We start from the raw sequence: 18,403 nt of genomic DNA, 5'->3' as shown, positions 1-18,403 counted from the left end.
AAACTAGAATACGCGCAGAAAAATACCACCATGTGAACAAGGCACCATTGCATTTTCGATTGTTTTCGCTGTCGTAGATCCAACAAGTCCGCGAAGCTAAATTCACTCGCATGTATAAGATAAGGCAGCATATATATCACTGTGTTGCACCAAGTCGTTCCTGTATATGAAGACCACTAAGTTTGGAGTTCTTGCACCGTGGAGACCGAAAAGTTGGGGGAGGAAATTCTAAACTTTTGGGGAGGAAACGAAGACGCCAGTTGCGCCACACATTCATCTATTCAGGGTCAGGAGCATTCAGGGCGTAACCGAGTCCCTGCAATGCTTTTTTTATTCCTCCATAGACGCTGGGGTCTTCAATCGTCGGAGGAATCTGAAAATCCAAAATTGAAAGCATCAAATTCATCAATAAGCTGGCGGCCCTATAGAGTCTTACCACTACTCTTTTGTTTCGAGCCAAGTCGGCGATAGATTTCCGGGCAATTTTGCCTGAACGCGTTTTAGGCAGAGTCGCAACAGCAGAGACGAGGCGGAATGCAGCGACTGGGCCCACCAGCTCTCGCACCAATCGGACAGCTTCTTTATTGATTTCCTCTTCAGGTTTGGTGTTGGCTACATATGCGTAAAAGAGGAATAATAAATATACATGAATCTGACAGCTAATCAAACTCGAGGTTACTGCTCGAGCAGTTGGTATGCAAATGGGCACCTTTCGTTGTAACGTAAAGTCCCAGCGGGAGTTCGCCCTTCATTTCGTCTGGTACGCCAACGACGGCGGCTTCAGAAATGCACGGATGTTCCAAAAGTGCTTCTTCCAGCGCGGATGTAGAAAGCCTGTGACCTGCAACATTTATAACATCGTCGTCGCGGGACATGACGTAGAGCTGACCGTCGGCATCCATGACTCCTGCATCCATCGTATCATAGTAGCCCTGTGAGAAACGACAAAGAGTATTTTTTTCAAATACTTGGGAATTCATCCGTTGCGCATTACTACTCTTTTTCCGCACTTACCGGATAGTCTTTGAAGTAGATGGAAGAAAATCGATCATCCGCTCGGTATAACGTGCTCATTGTTCCAGGTGGGAGAGGTAACTTGATCACGATCCGCCCCAGTGTCCCACGCTCGGCTTCCACCTTGTCGGCGTTGAGAACCTTCACTAAAAAAAAAAACAAAAAAAGAAAAGAAATTAAATTGATTTACAAAAGAGTCAACACGATCGAAAATACGAATGTCTAGTGTCTACCATTGTATCCGGGCACAGGTACTCCACTTGCGTCACGCGGAGGGCTCAAAGAGTGTCCCAACCCTACACAGGTGGAAGTGATCGGATGACCCGATTCGGTCTGCCACCAATGATCTAACACGGGGACCTAAATCACACGAAACGAGAGATTGACGTGAAACTGATCGTATTGAACGTTTTCCCCTTACTTTGATCTTATCTTCTGCCCAATTCCGCGTTTCATAGTCGCAGTGTTCGCCGGCCAAAAAGACATAACGTAATCTGAGAAGATGAAACGTTAGTAAAAAACAAAACAGTACCAGTAAACTTTCATTTACGAAGAAGTGTTGTATTTGCGGCCCAATTCCAGCTCAGGATCCTCTCGACGAATGGCACGCAGGGCCGTTGGGGCAGTGGAAAATCCTTGAATGCCGTGATCCTGAATAACGCGGAAAAATTGGCCGGCATCGGGAGTTCCAACAGGTTTACCCTCGTAAATGAGGGTAGTGCATCCGGCCAAGAGAGGGCCGTAGCAGATAAATGAGTGACCTACTACCCAACCGAGGTCGGACGCCGCCCACCTATCAAGTAATTGAGAATGAAACCCCCGCTGCTGCTGATCAGTTGGCAAGCATTTGCCACAATCGATACAGATTTCGACGAATAATCGATAAGGTGCTTTAGCTTACCATTTCTCTCCTCCTTTCATGTCGTAGATATTCTTCATGACCCACGACAAGGCAACTATGTGACCACCGGTCGGTCTTTGAATGCCTTTCGGATCGCCTGCGTGCACAAAACGTCTTCAAATTATGATAATGTTTGCAATGTCAGATGTAATAGACACTGAGACAGTACAATGAGCGACGGAAATTGTCGCAACAAACATAACCGCTGCGTGTCCCCGTTCCGCGTGACACTAACAAGACTTATTCCATCAACGTGCGCGTGAGCAATTGACGGGAATTGAATGGCGGACCCCATTAATGCGGGGTGGACGAGAGAGTTATTCCAGTTATGATATTAAATTATAGATTTACGGAGAAGAGAGAAAAACAAGAATGCAAGGCGCCTATTTATTTTACCTGTAGTTCCCGAAGTGTACAAAATGTACATGGCTTGATTGGCTTCCACCGGCACGCAATCGTGTGACCGGTCACCATCCATCGCCTCTTGCCATGACACATCCCGGCCAGGTGTCATCGCGGCTATTTCCGGCAAGCCAGGCCGCTGATAGATGATGCAGCGCTTGGGTTGAATCCCCGACATGGAGATGGCTTGATCTAGTAGAGGCTTGTACCTACACGATACATATACATACAAACATCAGGTGGGGGTCTATCAATATTAGTGCACAGACTAATAAGGTTCAGTTGTAAAACGACTGGTATATAAACCCGGCAAATCAAACTATTGACTCTGTCTGGTTAGAGTGATGGCTGTGACTTAACTTGCAATCCACTTTACACTTTTGCCCACAAAACTTCCCAAGGAGTCAAGAGGGGCGGTTTATTTCTTTTTGGCCCAACAAGTAAACTTAATTCAATCGGGAAATGCCACAGGAGTCAGCTAGTCAGTTGGGAGATGTCTGTTGCGGCCGCTTGTTTGAGGGCGAGATAAGCGTTCACCGAAAATGGAATCAAACGGCCATCGCATCGATTACCCCCACCAAATTGGGACAGATGTAATTCAGTTGGGCCCAGCAACAAGGATGGATAGATAGATGCAAGATGTATGGACGAAGGCAAGGAAGGAAGAAGCTACAAGCAATAGAGGAAACATAAAGAGAGTGGCAAGTTACACATAACAAGTTTTACCGAATCAAGCGAGTAGGCTCCACACCGCACGAGGCACTGATGATTACTTTCGGTTCGGCGTGTTTGATGCGGACGGATAATTCACGAGCGGCGAAACCTGCGACCACAAAAGACGATCGATTCCATCACCCAATTTTTGACAAGCAACCCAATGTTTCTTCCCCTCCCCCAAAGGAAACAAAACATAACGCCCGGCTCTCTCTTTAATGTTTATACCACCAAAAACCAGCGAATGGACGGCGCCGAGTCGGACAACGGCCAGCATGGCTACAACCTATTATTGCCAATAAAAAAAGATCATCATTTATAACAATTTATTACGGGTGCCTCGGGTGGCTATCACGTGCTAAAGAGTAACGATTACCGCTTCAGGAATCATGGGCATGTAGATTAGGACATTGTCGCCCTTTTTCACGCCGTAAGAGGACAGAGCGGCCGCCAGCTTGGAAACCTGTACGAAATTTATTGCAAATAGGCTCCAGTTATCTTCAAAAGTCCATTACATCAATTGCGTCCCTCCCAATTTTCGATTTCCTACCCCAAAAAATACAAACACAACAAAGGCCGTGGGAGTTGAATGGAAAATCGGCCGGAAGAAGGGGAGTGCCCTCAGTGTGTTTCCAGTTGGCTTACAGGGACGCAGCATTGCTCTATAATAAAGGGTATCACGCTAGAGCAGGCCTGCCGTTCCTCGATAAAGGGCACGGACATAATGGACGACTTCCGTTATGTAGGAGACGCAGATCTCTTCCCCCCACCCAAAAAAAATTGTGTGTTTTGCACCAGGAGCGTCAGTAAATCGACCCATGGATTGCGTCATGATTACTCTCCCTTTAGTTATTGAATTGCACCACAGAGTCTGTGTAATGTCAACAGCGGCGGCCTACTGCGTATACGTCTCTAGGACGACGATGAATGCCAAGCAGAACAAACGTTGGGTTCGCCGTTAGTTGACAGAAACAACTAGGTACAAAAGAAAGCGACTACAAGGAGCCGGGGGAGAGCATCCAGACCTGCTTTTGTAGCTCAGCATAAGTGATGGATCGTTGAGTGGACGTGACTGGACTGTCGTGGATGATGGCAGCCCGTTGGCCGTGTCCATCGACGACATGGCGATCGACCGCATTGTAACAGGCGTTGGTCTCGCCTCCGACGAACCTACAGCAATAAGGACGTGGGAGAAGAAGAAGACGGAGGAATCTAAAATTGGGATCGCCGCGTCATGGATTACTGGCGATAAGCCCAGAAATCAAGTTAATACCATTTGGTGAAGGGTGGATTGCTGTTATCCATGAGACGAGACCACGGTTTCATCCAACTGATTCTTTCAGCTTCTTCGGCCCAAAATTGTTCCGGATCACGGATCGATCGCTCGTACACATTCGCATAAGTCGGAGGTGTTTGCGCATCTGAAAAGAAGGAAAAGGTTATTTTAACAGACACAATTCAGTTTGAACTAACATTAAAAAAAGCAACTTACCAAAAAGACGATTTCCTTGATGACTGGCGGCGCTACTACGTTTAGATCCGCTTTCATTTCTGCTTGATTGTCGTGAGCCGTTAAAGCGTCCGACACTTAGAAGCGCATGGTGCCTTGGCAGCAAACATCGTCTAGCAGTCCCCAACATGGTCCAATCGAAACTAGACCGACAGAGAGAGGAAAAACAAAGATGCATCCAATATTTGTATCATCATCATAATCTGTCCCTACTGACCCTAACAAAAAGGGATGTCGCAATCAAATGTTATCACTGAATCCAAAAAAAAAAAGTATTAAAAATATCCGCAGGGGAACTTTTTTTCAGTCGTACTATCTGAATGATGTTTTTTGATTGATCTGATCTGTTGACACACAAAGGTAATCCAGTGTCGTTGTTTGGATAGTAACACAAAATAAATCCCGTAGCTTAAGGCTGTAAAAACGAACTCTTGCTGTCAAAGATGGCAGATAAAAACCAAGCAAAACGCCTCGCAGTTAGTTTGTTACCTGATACTCTGCACTACAGTTTTGTTATAAAAGAGTTTCGTTTTTTCGTAAAAAATGGATGTCAGTCATTTGTGAAGATTACCTTCAATATCCTACGCGTAGTTAGAGATGACAAGATGCCGTAGCAGCCGAGCACACACTGTTGGCTAGATTTGTCGAGCACGCCTAGCTTGTTATTGACGATAAAAACCTACAACCACAACCGACTGTAGAATGCAAGCCCCGCTCAAGGTCCTCACACAAAACTGTTTGGACTAAAGTGAAAAAAAGAAAAAAAATACAACTTTTTCTTTCGACGGCCCCAAGGCAAACGGACGAGTGCCTGCGTCACTATTCGCTGAATATACTACGAGATATTCCTAGGGCAGAGAAGCTCACAGACGGAGTGAAACAAGTACATGGAAAATGAGGTCAATCAGTTCAAAAAGGGCAGAAATCTGAAACTTTCACTTTTGGCACGCGCAGAGATGTAGGTGTGTAGAGCGTAGACCTTTCAATGCAAATTGTGCCTAGTCATTCAGGCATGGGAAGTGGGCGGATCAGTTGTCAACTTAAAAACAATATTGGGGAGCGACAACCGCCAGCGTTGCAATCCATTTGCACCTGTGTAAGTTTCAATAACTGGTAAATTAAAAAAAAAAAAAAAAAATCAAATTATTTTACCACGACCTAGTTGCCAAGTTGTTTGCTTTTCGTTTTTCTCCAATGTGATTCAGTTGGGTGGTGGTCTGGTGGTGGCGGTTCAGCTGCATTTTTCCAACCAAGTGGTTTTCTTGAAAGTGGATCCCGGCATTTTTTCGAAACGGGTCCTGGAACGATTTAGAATGTCACGAACGAGAAGGCGAAAAATTCAGTTCACTATTGAACGAAGGGGGTAGATTGAAATTGACATTGCACTTGCGACAAGTGGGAGGCCCGGTAATAGATTGTTTGTCATGTCGATTTCAAATATTGACTCATTTTCAATGTATGTACTATTCTGTCTTGTAAAGGATAAAATTGTGTTGGCCAAAGATAGATAGACGGACGAGAAAGAAAGTCGTAACAGATAAAAGCGTCATAGCTTTAACGGACCCAGTACAAACTTGTTTGCTTCCAATATATGACAAGCGGCGTGAATAAAAACTTAGTACGTCATTCCCACCAGTCGTCCACCTACTCTCTTCTTTGGCCATTTTTTGTCCCGGCGCCTATTTGCCCATATCATTTCATCTCGCCTAGCTATGGAGTTAAATGGGTATCGCTTTGATACCAGAAACTGTGGTGCCGTTGCGTTACGACGTAGCGTTACGTTACCGCAACTCGATTGAAACAGCCAGCCCCGAATTGATGATGTAGATCGTAAATTAATCAAGACACACTTTCCTCTTCGTTTGTAACCCACCGAAAAAGAGATAAGGCCGACAAGGAATGCGCGTCTCCGTGGTCCGGCCTTATCGCCGGGAGAATGTCAAACCTACCGCGCGTCGTTTTTCTAGTTGGCCGGCCTTGACCAATGACACTTTCGATTTAACCCGAACATCACCCCGGCAGCGATTATATTAATACTATGGCAACCAATATGTTGGCCAGGGCAGAAATTCTGGGAATCAGCACAAAAAAGAATTCCTTGTCCATTTGTTGCTCTTTATGTTGTGTAAGGAACTCCCGTTGACGATCATAAAATGGAATTTCCCGCGAGAGACAGAACGCGGAGAATTCCCTGCTCGGGAGAAAAAAAAAATGAAAGGAATATTAAGTGGCCTATGCTGTTGTTTCTCATTTTCATCCGGCAAACTGTTACTCGTCATGATTACTCGACTGAAGACGAAATACGTCCGAGATGAGATGTATAACTAATAAAAGAATGTAAGAGGGGGAAAGAAAAGGTTACGGACATTAATTTGTTGATGATGACGACGACTCTTGCGCCCTGAAAGTTAGAAGGGAGCTCATATAAATGGTATGTCTTTCAGAAAGAAAGTCGACGAAGATAAAAGGATGCGGAGGGTGATATTGTGGAGCCACAGGTCTGCATTGCGGAACTAAGCACGTCAGAAGACAAGAGATCCCGTGCTCCGGGCGGAATGAATGTTGAGCAAAAAATCAACGAATTAAAAAAAGGAAAGGGGGACAGAACCACTCGCATCATATCATCGGATGATGGATTGAGCTCGTCGCCGGAAGAGAAAATTGCGCAATGAATTTTAAGCATACGGCATAATTTCGTCACCTCTTTTCGATCTGGCCAAACGATTATTCTTGGTTAAGGCATCACGTCACTCTTGTTTCCTACAGCCGACTCCTTATTTCCCGTCCTCATTCTTCAATTATTTTACAATAATTTCATAATAGAGTGGGCAGCGGCATCCATGACGTTCTGATGGGAATTCCAATAATAACTCTTACATACTTAATCATGATAAAAATAATTTCGAAACACTTACAAAAAAAGTCGCATTTATCGTGACTCTGCGACACACCACACGGGACCAAGCCACACATTTCCAAGAATTTGATGTCATTTTCTCGTGGAATGAAGAAACTGAAAAAAAAAAAAACGAAAAAGGGGAAATAGATGTTCGCTCAATATCTTCGGTCGTCATAGATATACTTGAAGTCAACAATTGCGTCGGATTGAATGTTTGTCCACTGACATAAAGCTATCGAAAGCTTGAGGCTGATGTATCACATTTCCAAAACATTCTCGGATGCCTCAGCTGAAGTCAGGGATAGAGAAAAAAAGAAGAAGAAAATAAAGCTAGGAGCAGAACACCCCCTGCGTCATTCCTTAAAAGGTAAATACGTGGGGATAAGAGGGGAAAAAAGAAAAGCGTCGAAGAAGAGATGAAGAAACCGGCGGGGATGGATGCATAAGCGAGAACCGGACGTACGGTACGACGAGAGAGTGCGACGTTGCTGTATCGCTACGTAGGCGGGATCCAGCCCCAGAATGCGTCGCAACTCTCTGGACCGGTAGTCTGAGGCGCAGGAGACAGTTTGGGAGGCGTACCGATACACTCCCGCCCGCACGCTCTGGCCCCATAAAAGATGCGCTCCTGCACAGATATCAACTTTAGTAAGCAGTTAACATCCGAGTGATCCGCTCTCTTCTTCCAACTTCCCCGGAATCGCGAGATCTTCCCGCAGTCCATTTCATTTCTACTTAAAGAAATCATTCAAACAGGTAAATAGAAAATCAAACCCAGCCCTCGTTAGCTTAATCATTGAAAAATTAATTTCTTACCATAAGCGTGTAGATTATTCAAATTTCCTGTCGAGCGCAACTGTCAAAATTAATCTGTTTTAAACGGGGCGCGGCAAACGGAAGCGGGAGTGGTCTCGCTATCGTCAACTATAGTGTATCCATTAGTGAACATTTACGGCCCGGCAGAATCCTATAGAGAAGTTAGAAAAGTCCACCTCATTTTAAAAGTTATTCAAGTGATTATGTGGGTCATTCGGGCAAGTAGTAAAACCAAAAAAGGGAAACAGTGTCTGGCAGAGAATCATAAACCACCTTTTCTAGTACAGCTTGTCCTCGTCATCTTCCCACGATGAATAATTTTGAAACGAGGATCGCCCATGACATATCTATCCGGTGCTTTCTCACTTTTGTGTGCCGTTAAGTTGCTGTAAATTGGTTTCTAAGCCAACTTACGAGTTGCAGCCGATTGGCCTAGTGGCACGGAGAACTCGTTTTCAGAGTTCAAGTACTAAGTTTAAATAGTCGTCCTTAAGTAATGAAAATTAAAAAAACAAAAACAAAAAAACAGAGGAACTTAGGCATTTTTCGGGAACAAGATTTCGTCTTGAACGAACGTCATGGGATAAGCCATGACTGCTTGCAACTTTGACGGATGGTAACAAGCTGGAATATCGGACGGCAATCAAAATTTTTATCCCGTTCTTTGTTCTGGAAAAACAAAAGCAAGAGCTACTGAATAATTTAGTCAACCAAAAGAAAAGAAACTTACTGAGAGATCACGGTTCACCTGTTGATGCGCAGTCGGGCTGAAAGTTGTTTGTCAGATTGATCTCTAGTCAAGACAAGCAGAAAGTTACATGAGAAGATTGAATATGCTAGGGAGAAGTTGGTGGTCCGGAATTTCGTTGGCTTGATTTATCATACAGAAAGATAACTTTTGACATATTAGGGAAATAAAAAAGTAGGACTTACGGGGACAAATGAACTATAGAGTGGAAATGTCAAAGATAGCGAAAGTGTTCGCAGAAAATTTGTTAGGTTCCAATGATAAGAATGACGTTGATTGGCCTACGCATGGTCTCAATTATTAGTTTCCTTAATTAGAGGGGTCTGATGAAAGGGTGATAAATGATGGCATTTTCAGCTTCCATGCCGTCTAACCATTAGGTTCAGTCTAAAGTGAGAAGGCGCACACTGCACCTCCATTAATCCGGCGCCACTTGTTCCAACAAATTGCATTCAAAGATTCAATGGGACAGGAAATGAGCGGGTGCCTGCTGCAACGCAAGATGGCAGAAACCATGAAAATGAGTATTTACACAATATTACTAATGAAAGTGAAAAAAAGACAAGGAAATAACAGGAGCTATAGCAGTTTCTTTCCTTATTTCTCGTCTTCTGTTCTCCTATTTTCCCCCCGGGGAAGGCTCGATTAAATTAGAAATGTCTGTCTTCTTTATTCTGGGCGAGGGAGCAATTCACTCGACTCGCATTTTCAAGACTGGATGAGGCCAACGCGACTTCTGTACATCTTACGAAATAAAAATGCCAAAATGTTGCCCCTTAAATTGTGTTTCTAAACCTTGGGGGCCATTCTGAATCTCCTCGAGGATCGATCGAGGACTGATTAACAAGAGCGCCCATTTTGAATTACTGAAGTCATTTTCAACACATGTCACGCTTTTGTCTTATTTCCGGTAATGCAGACATCTCCATAATTCCTAAAATGCCCGCAACAAGGGGAAATCATCACACCGCAGCAACGATGGCTGTCGCCGCTGTTCTAACCTTCGTCGTGTTGGTGGTAGTCGGAGCGCCGTCTTTCGCCGAGGCCGGCAGCATTCCTCCACCGCACTGCAACCCGGACGTGTCAGACGCACTTCCCCCTAGGCTCCGTCGGATCTGCGCCGCCCTTTACGGCATCGCCGAAATCTCCAACGCCGTCGAGCAATATCTGGACGATAAAAGTAACGCGAGTCGATTATTCTTATACGCTTCCGCACACAGCGCTCATGTTCACCGTCCCGATACGTAGTGGCCTACAATATCGCTCTAAATCCACTCAAAGAATGTCTTGTAACGCCCATTGCATGCCAACTTTGATAGCTCAAAAGATTAACCGCAGTCTCCATAAATCCTCGATTTCAGCTTACAGGGAGAAAACAATACTAGATAAACACAAAAAAAAAATGGTTCTTACCACTTTTTCTTTCCGTTCAAAGTCGTTACGAGGGCACTAGACCGTCGTTTCAAGCGGTTCGTTCCGTGCTGTTCCAAATGTCACGACCATACTCGTTTTGTGTGTTGGATATATTATGGGAACAGGATGGCCGTTTGCAGATTACGGTCACTGCCCTATGTTTCTAAGCTTTAAAGTGTTTGATGAAGAACATAATGGCCCTTGGCCATTTCGATTTCTCATCCACTTGTGTGTTGCACGTTCTTGAATGCCTCCCCCGCCGCCGCCGAATCCCCCCCCCCCTCGTTTAGCTAGAGCATGCGGGCCTTTTGCTTGTTAACATTGTTGCTTCATGTAAACGGACGAAAATAATTACCATACAGTACGATCTCGAATTGCAGCCATGAGGGACCCATCGATGACCGACAGCGACCGCGGAGTCAAGCGACAGGACGTCGATCACGTTTTCCTCCGATTCGGCAGACGTTAAAAATCAGAACCATGCAAAATAAAAAAATAAAATAAAAATGAAACAAACAAAAAACCAACATACGTATCAATCAAAAGGAAAGAGAACAACCAACGTCCAGGCATTTTCAAAGAGAACGATTGCAAGCTATACTACATCCTCCAGGACGTGAGCGGTACATCAGCAGCACCAGTACCCCATCGACCCGACAACTTTTACTTTCTTCTATCTAGGCGTATTTTATTTTATTTGTATACTTATCTTTTTATCTGTATAAACACATAATATAAACACGCATTGACACGAAAAGAGACATACTTACAAAACACTAGATGTTCCTTTTCAAAATACTTTGTAATCATCAGCAGCAGCAGCGGCAGCAGCAGCAGAGAGACGCATAGTGGCACATGGCGTGATTTACCGAAACATACAAAACGAGTAATAGAAGGTTCAACACCATAAATCAGAAACCACAGTTTCCACAGGGGAAGGGACGACAGAAAACTGAAAAAAAAAAACAACATACCCAATTTACGATGCGGCCATCTGTGGAGAATCTAGTCAGCAGAGATCTAGTTGGTCTAATCTCCTTCTCTTAGTTTTGTACTCCCATTCTCTGTTTCTCCGTTTTCGCTTAATTAATTGTGCGCTCGCGCATTCCTGTACGACTCCAACCATTAATGCCACACTGGGGTTATTGGGTTTGAAGATTTCCAACACCATTACCCAACCAAACCATCCAACCAACCAGCCAACCCACTTACTCCAGCAGCAGCAGCAGTGGCCCGTCACGAAGGCATGGGGTCATCTATTCCCAAGTCGTTTCTCTCTCTCACTTGTACTATTTGGTATCTATTGGTCGATATATTTATTCAATTTGTAACACAACCGGTCGAGAATTACTGTCGGCCGAAAATTAATGTTGATGCTTCAGAAAATAAATGACGATATTAATCACTTGCCTTTCATGCTTCACATCTACATCACCATCAGCAGCTGTACACAGATGCAATCAATTAAACATTGACATTTTGGGAAAATATGACAGGATCGGTCTCCATTATTAGAACTGGGAAAACAAAAGAGAATTTATATACATGTGGAACGGAGGAGGCAATAGTGGAGCCGCAGTAATGAATTATGTTGAAACGCCTACGACTTGTATGAATAGACATCATCGATGGAACTAGAATAGTAAGGCAAACGATCAACACAACAAGGAAAAGACATAGAAACGGCTCCTAACTTTTGCCGCGAAAAATATTCTCAAGGAAGATAATCAATGATGAGCAAGAAGGTTCGATACCCGACAACGCAGATGACGAAAAAATATAAACCAAATAAAATATACACCTTTCTCTTGATGGAAGTGATCAAGGAAGAATTTAAAATAAACTGCTACAGGACACAATGAGTCGAAATTAGGGAGTTTAGGCGTGATTTGAAACGTCCTTATCGGTAGAGCAGCGGACGGCCTGTACAACATCCCCGCCGACATTGATGAGGCATTGTCCCTTTTAAAAACGATGAAAGTTTTGACGGACTTTCATAGAAATTTCGCAAATCTTCAAAAACATATACCTGATTTTTGTGAGGGTTGTGAAGAAGCACACATTGCGTCATAAAGTATGAAACCATGGCGTTTCCACCTAACGCAGAGACATGAGCTCGTACGATGCCCAGTACCTCCGTGATAAACGACTGCATAAAGCCGCTCAAGCCACCATCCTTAACAACAAGGCAAGAATGAGTGATGTGTCAATGTTTAAATTAAGAGTTGGATGTGAACGAGAATAGTTCAGTTACCTCACGAATGCTAGTGCTTTCTCGGATGAAGAAGAAGTTAAGATGGCCTAAGTAACGTTCGACTCGTGAACCGGGTAAGTGGATTAGAGTCACAATGTCTACCGGCTGTCTTTCCTTCTGTACCTAGCGATACAGAATCCAAGTCAGCTTTACGGTTATCATCAGATAACAAAATGTATAGAACTTTTCCCGCTTACATAAAACTTGGCTTTGTCGCCAGCCGTTCTCAACAGGCCTTGATTGGAAGGAGGCGGAGGAGGAATATGACGGATCTGTTGATTTACCTTCGTCATTGAAGCTGCCGGCTCGTTCGACGCTGGCAGTTGAACTACGTCATCCTCGAGATGAAAAATCATTTCGCTTTCGGTAGAACCTTTTCATGACAACAAAGAATATGACGTGATATTAACAAAGTGTCAAATTTTGAACGGGAAAAAATTGCTATAATAGTACCAACGCCTCTGAGAGAGACTCCTATACAAGGGGCAGACTCTGGCGCAATTTTAGTGAAGGACGTGATGGCTGTACCTGATATTTGTCAATAGGAAATTGAATAGATTATTATTCCTTTAAACGTCAACTGCCACTTTCAGCTATCCAGTTTGATGAATTACCTAATACAGAAATTTGAATTTCGTCATCTTCGGGTAAATCAACGCTGAACTGAAGGTTCGTGATTACGCACGGACGCGACTTGCGCAACTTGAAGTAAATACTCTGTTTCATCAAAGAAAGAATCACCTTGACATTTCACACTGAAATTTAGTTTGACAAATTTTCCGAACCCGTAAGATCATTTCAAAGCAGCGATTCAAATGCCGTGCGGCCTGCACCGATGGAATTTTGCCCTTCCACACACGATTGAAAGCTTGGAGATTAGGGTGTCGACGAATATTATCAATCGGTAATCCAGGTACAGTCTCAGTAGTCACCACGTCGAAGCCTTCCGGTGTTTCGGGATCGATCAGTAATTCAATCACGTCAATATCTTCTACGTCGTCAATCTGAAAAACAAGTTAGAGGGTAAAACCAATAAAACATTATTAATATTAATAATCGAGAAGATGGCAGCTTACTTCGATGACGCAAGAGTCCTTATTTCCAGCTGTAAGGTCGAGATCGTTGGCATCCTCATCTGTATCATCAGAATCGGTCCACTTTGTTTCTTCCATGTCATTAACCTTATTCAGCTGTTTATTAAGGCCATAGCGCTCTTGACTGGTAGCGTGGGCTTCAATCAATAACTTATTAATTCGCCCTCTTTTTGATTGTTTCGAAGATATGCTAGGATTGCTTGGCGTAGGCAGAGATGGAGTCGGAAGAGCGCTTAAAAAAAGCGCCGTGCCAGTAGCAACGCCAACTACATACCTTTCTCCGATACTCACTTGCACCTGGCGAATCAATTTACAAATATCGGATTAATATGATCTTTACTCTTCAAGGACTGTAGCTGAATTTTTAATAGCTTATCAGAGTTAAGTTATTATGTAAAAGACATTATTATTTTTCGTTACCTTAAGATGGAATATTGAATTCATTCCTTTGGTTCTCAATTTATTAATTAACTGCCGATGCAATTCGTATTCTAGGAAAGGCAACCCTTTAGGCAATGTCGAAACAAAAGAGTAGTTAGGACATGATTAAAACAACGAAAGTCAATATAATAATTTACCGTCCGAAACTTCCTTCGCTTGCTGATCGCCACGAGATTCGGCACGTTTTGGACGACATAGACGGGCCTGTATGAGACACCCCCGTCCCGTCACGTTCATTCCTGTCGGAGGTTCGATAGTAGCTATTAACACGTCAGGAACTTTGCCCTTCCTACAAAAAAAAAAAAAAAAAAATGCAAACTAGTTGCTGTCAAACACCATATGAAAACAACACTTAAATGATAAAATCTTGCCTGCATAGAGCGCAGCGAGAAAGCTTGATGGGAAAAGGAATGCTGGCCTTGCTATAAGGGATGTGGCAGACACGACAAGGCAAAGTAACTTTACTTTCCTCAGCGTTAAGTGGATTGCCTTTTCCGTGATAGTTTATATCTTTAACCTCCACTTCTGTATGCTGTAGCTTAACAACGGCTGCTGTGCCGGATGCGCTCAATACACAAACCTCATCACTAGTCAAGAAACAATCCGAATTTATGAGCAATTTTCTCCTGAGGTTGCACTTTGTATACCTTATACTAGTATGCTCTTCGTAGCCGAGAATCACGGAACAACCGAGCGCACGTGCATGTGAACGAACTTCCATTCTTATTTCAGTCCACCAATTATCTCGGGTTTCCGGTTCTCCTTCGGAATTGTTTATCCGATCCAACAACTTGACAGACCTGGCACTCACTGTTCCTCCTGTGAACAGAATTACACTTTAATTATCTGCGACGATGAAAAATTCCAATCAAATTACCAATATGTACGATGAATCCAGGGGGGTAGGTTTTCATTGTCAAGAAAGGATATTCGAGGACTTCAAGGTTCCTAGTAACATCAGTATTGAGATATGCGTTAGTAGGTGGAGCAGGAACTGATGTCTGACGGTGAGTCGTCGGACGACAGTTGGATGCAATTACGCCTCCCCCTGATGAACCGAAGCTATCGGATAAACTGGAAGCTGCGAAGGAGTTTAATTTAATTTAAGAAATTTTACGGATGAAATTCAAATGATTATCTCTAAACCTTTTGGAGTTGTGTTGATTTCAGATTCTGAAGAGCGTCGACAGGGAGAAGGTCGTGAAGGAGTTATTCCATGTACGACCACTGGAGTGGTGATGGCAGCAGTACTAAGTAACGGTTTAACGACATCGACTGGCGAAATGGCTGCACAACGAGGAGATCTAGTTGGGTAGGGACAAATAGGTTGCATTTCAGGCAAAGGTGGGTGAGTGGTTGCATTCAACACTACGTTAGAAGACAGATCGTCTTTGCTATCGACTAATCGTAGTAATGACAACGGTGTTTCAATCGAGCGTTCGTTTTGCTGCTCCTGTTTTAAAGGGAAATAATTCAGAGAGATTTCAGAGCTGCTTGAGCAGCTGTCTTCAGGAGCATTAACACGAAAAAAGGAGCACGATTCCTGCGATCCTGACAAGGCTAAGTCGTTGTCAGTCCACCCTCGCAAGTCTTTCTTGAATTTGAATTCGTTGGTATCTGGTGAATGGTTAATGACTGGTAAAAGGGTTTTGCTAATAGGACTGTTCTCTTGTGAATCAGAAACGGAGTCTCCGTGATTTTCAAGGATAGGTGACATCTCGCAAATAAGCGAGCGTGAGCGAATTCGGGATTGAGGACTACCTTTGGTGCAATCGTCATCACAAGGAACTGACAAAGTATTTGGCGACAAGGTTTCGCGCGGTCTACCAACTTTCCCTTTAATCACAGATTTGGCAAACAAATTGCTGAGAGAGAGCTTTCGTTTCGCGGGGGCCTTCACAATGCCAACACAGCCTTCGAGCACTTTAGCTACGGAAATGGAAGCCTGAAGTTTGATTGGCAATTGGTTGGTGTCTTCATGCATTGGTAATGACTGTAGCCTATAAAAGCGTGGCACAGGAGTTTTCGTAGGTAAGCATTCGTGATCGTCTAACTGGAGAAGGGGTTCGCTCTGATGCAAACGAGGCCGAGTGCTATCATTTCTATCGGTGATGATTGTGAGGAAGACAAACCACAAATCGACAAAAGTGATAACACAAAGTTAGTTACATAGCAATAGGTGTGCAAATCATTGACGATTGTCCAAACCAAAATTAAGAGGAGAGCGAAAAATACCCGATTGAATGGAAGAGATATTGAAATTATAGATTAGCGTGAAAGTGGAATTAATTTGTGAGGTTATTTGGGCCAAGGTGTAACTTACTCTCGACCACTACTTCCATGGTGCTGTTCTTTGAACCAGGTAACTGCTGCGTTTCCATCGAAATGGCACCTAGCTAGTGTTACGGCTGTCCCTATCCCGCGTACCACTAGCCCAGTTACTCCTTCAAGATCAAACATTTGCTGATATCTAGATTGTAAAGTAATTACGATCGATGAATATATCTGGGAATTTTGGCAAGGAGAAATAGAAGACACATTAACTTACCCAACTACAGCATTTCCGCCAAGCTCTAATACTTTTAATCCGATTTTACGACGTACTTCCCCCGAGAGTTGAGAGAACAATGTTTGTCTGGCTTCATTTGACGCTCTTGGTGTCCGAATTTTGTCTATCCATTGATATTCTGGGTCATCATTAACAACAAGTTCTTTAACAAACCCTTGAATAGACTGAATTTTAAAACCGTGGGGTGTTGACGGAGCTGCAAAGAGAAGTGAATGTTAAATAAAATAAAATCTCCTTGTAAATCTACAAAGAAAAATTGCTTACTACTGAAAAATTGAACACCACATGAACTTTGCCGAAACTTGTTAACATCAGAAAATAATTCAACCTTGACTATGACTGACACTTCACCTCTCATTCCATGCATTGTATCATACACTGGAAGCCAACCTGATAATACATGCCCTCCTGTTGAAAAGGAATAGTTAAATTGATCAACAAAACTGCATGAGCATAACAAAATTCATACCTGAACTCGGGACAGAGCAAGCTTCCGATCTGATACCTCTGATACCTGAAATGCCAGGTGTGACCAGAAGTGGATTTAAATCTAAGTATACTTTTCCTATGGCATCATTTGCAGAGTATGTATCATAATCCATTAATCTTATTTGAAGTGGTTCGTCTTGAAGTTCTGCATCGTCAACCTAAGAAAGAAAATTATTCTTTAGCCTAATATTCAAAATGTGTTGAAACATCAAATATTTACCTCAAAGATAAACCATTCTGAATTCCATTGAGGATTTAGAGATTTTCGAAAAACATCGGTCTTTTGGGTTATGCTACCTAATTTTATCTCAACATAAGCGTCCGTAGTGTCACTTGAACGATCCATTACAGGAAGGTTCCTTCCAGCAAGAATTTTCACTTTAACTTTTCCCGGCATGATTTATTGATTTGCTATTGGATTCACGTTGAGCTACAAAATTCACCAATAGCTTTTTACAATAAGTAGAATAAATCTGGACTAAATAGACATTGTAACTTAAAAAATGTCAATGTGGAGCCATAAGTCTCTCGTTCTATATAATAGCTAACACTTTATTAAATGTTCAATATAAAGTCATCAAGTTATCAACCAACAAATCCTTTGCTCAGACCCTAAAAAAACTGAAAATTATCGTCTGCTTTTGCTATGAAAACATTGATAAAACGAAGAAGCGTAAGGGAAAACGTGAAAGGGCTGCGGAATGTAAAAAGACAACTGCGGGAAAAGGCCAAGCTTATCATTAAAATTCAAATTAGAAAGAAGACCATATGATTTTATTACTGTGATGCAATATAATGTAAAGGCAGTCACGTGAAATTTACGTGGAATTTCGTTTTCTTATTCTGTAATAGATATGTACTAATAAAGTTTTTACATATTAAACTTGCTCGAATATAAAAAATTGTAAAGCATGTGTATGACATGGCGAATACACACCTCATTTATAAAAAAAAATGTGTATGACATGTGCGGATGTGCCTTAAAACCAACGAAATTGAATTTAAAATTTTATAAGAACCTTTTGTGGCTTTTTACCCTAGGAATAATAATCCTGCAGTCGCGAAATTTTTAAAGTGTCTTTTAAAACTTAGCAAAAATGGTTTGTCTTGACAAATGATTCCTTTTCGCGTGCGCTTCT

General features: G+C 42.8%; 2 protein-coding genes and 1 long non-coding RNA gene across 11 annotated transcripts; all 3 read right to left on the bottom strand.

Moving 5' to 3' along the window:
* Window positions 1-33: 33 nt before the first annotated feature.
* Window positions 34-7,370, bottom strand: LOC124333301 (acyl-CoA synthetase short-chain family member 3, mitochondrial-like). Of its 4 annotated transcripts, none has more exons than XM_046788955.1 (18): window positions 7,243-7,370; window positions 5,694-5,839; window positions 5,113-5,633; window positions 4,524-4,684; window positions 4,305-4,452; window positions 4,057-4,201; window positions 3,408-3,494; window positions 3,260-3,317; window positions 3,044-3,140; window positions 2,312-2,526; window positions 1,916-2,012; window positions 1,565-1,807; window positions 1,436-1,508; window positions 1,248-1,374; window positions 1,015-1,160; window positions 710-932; window positions 437-612; window positions 34-373 (listed from the first exon to the last, which is right to left on the bottom strand). In XM_046788955.1, the coding sequence occupies exons 4-18, from the start codon at window positions 4,669-4,671 to the stop codon at window positions 278-280; spliced, it is 2,079 nt and encodes a 692-aa protein (XP_046644911.1). In that variant the 5' UTR covers window positions 4,672-4,684; window positions 5,113-5,633; window positions 5,694-5,839; window positions 7,243-7,370; the 3' UTR covers window positions 34-277. The 4 variants fall into 4 exon arrangements, with proteins under 4 accessions (XP_046644911.1, XP_046644912.1, XP_046644910.1 ...); XM_046788956.1 differs by having other exon boundaries at window positions 5,700-5,839; XM_046788954.1 differs by lacking the exons at window positions 5,694-5,839; window positions 7,243-7,370 and having other exon boundaries at window positions 5,113-5,641.
* An 891-nt stretch (window positions 7,371-8,261) lies between these two features.
* LOC124337945 lies at window positions 8,262-10,908 on the bottom strand. Of its 3 annotated transcripts, XR_006917588.1 has the most exons (8): window positions 10,773-10,908; window positions 10,418-10,707; window positions 10,006-10,171; window positions 9,190-9,494; window positions 8,987-9,049; window positions 8,792-8,925; window positions 8,530-8,725; window positions 8,262-8,407 (listed from the first exon to the last, which is right to left on the bottom strand). It is a non-coding gene; the product is annotated as an uncharacterized LOC124337945 (long non-coding RNA). The 3 variants fall into 3 exon arrangements; XR_006917587.1 differs by lacking the exon at window positions 9,190-9,494; XR_006917589.1 differs by lacking the exons at window positions 9,190-9,494; window positions 10,418-10,707.
* Window positions 10,909-11,716: 808 nt separating this feature from the next.
* LOC124331700 (C2 domain-containing protein 5-like) lies at window positions 11,717-17,941 on the bottom strand. 4 transcript variants are annotated; one of them, XR_006916849.1, is made up of 20 exons: window positions 17,485-17,940; window positions 17,245-17,422; window positions 17,040-17,183; window positions 16,755-16,971; window positions 16,530-16,676; window positions 15,353-16,308; window positions 15,084-15,287; window positions 14,854-15,025; window positions 14,578-14,793; window positions 14,344-14,495; window positions 14,186-14,271; window positions 13,748-14,062; window positions 13,457-13,675; window positions 13,286-13,388; window positions 13,125-13,199; window positions 12,869-13,044; window positions 12,672-12,794; window positions 12,447-12,593; window positions 12,219-12,379; window positions 11,717-11,934 (listed from the first exon to the last, which is right to left on the bottom strand). XR_006916849.1 is itself a non-coding variant. In XM_046788824.1 (19 exons), the coding sequence occupies exons 1-19, from the start codon at window positions 17,659-17,661 to the stop codon at window positions 12,296-12,298; spliced, it is 3,885 nt and encodes a 1,294-aa protein (XP_046644780.1). In that variant the 5' UTR covers window positions 17,662-17,941; the 3' UTR covers window positions 11,717-12,295. The 4 variants fall into 4 exon arrangements, 3 of the variants coding, with proteins under 3 accessions (XP_046644780.1, XP_046644779.1, XP_046644781.1); XM_046788824.1 differs by having other exon boundaries at window positions 11,717-12,379; window positions 12,672-12,788; window positions 17,485-17,941; XM_046788823.1 differs by having other exon boundaries at window positions 11,717-12,379.
* Between the last annotated feature and the right edge of the window lie 462 nt (window positions 17,942-18,403).

The sequence above is a fragment of the Daphnia pulicaria genome, chromosome 1 (assembly GCF_021234035.1).
Source record: "Daphnia pulicaria isolate SC F1-1A chromosome 1, SC_F0-13Bv2, whole genome shotgun sequence".
Classification (NCBI taxonomy): Eukaryota; Metazoa; Arthropoda; class Branchiopoda; order Diplostraca; family Daphniidae; genus Daphnia; species Daphnia pulicaria.
The sequence above is the reverse complement of the archived record's forward strand: the minus strand, read 5'-3'. Positions and strand labels throughout refer to the sequence as shown.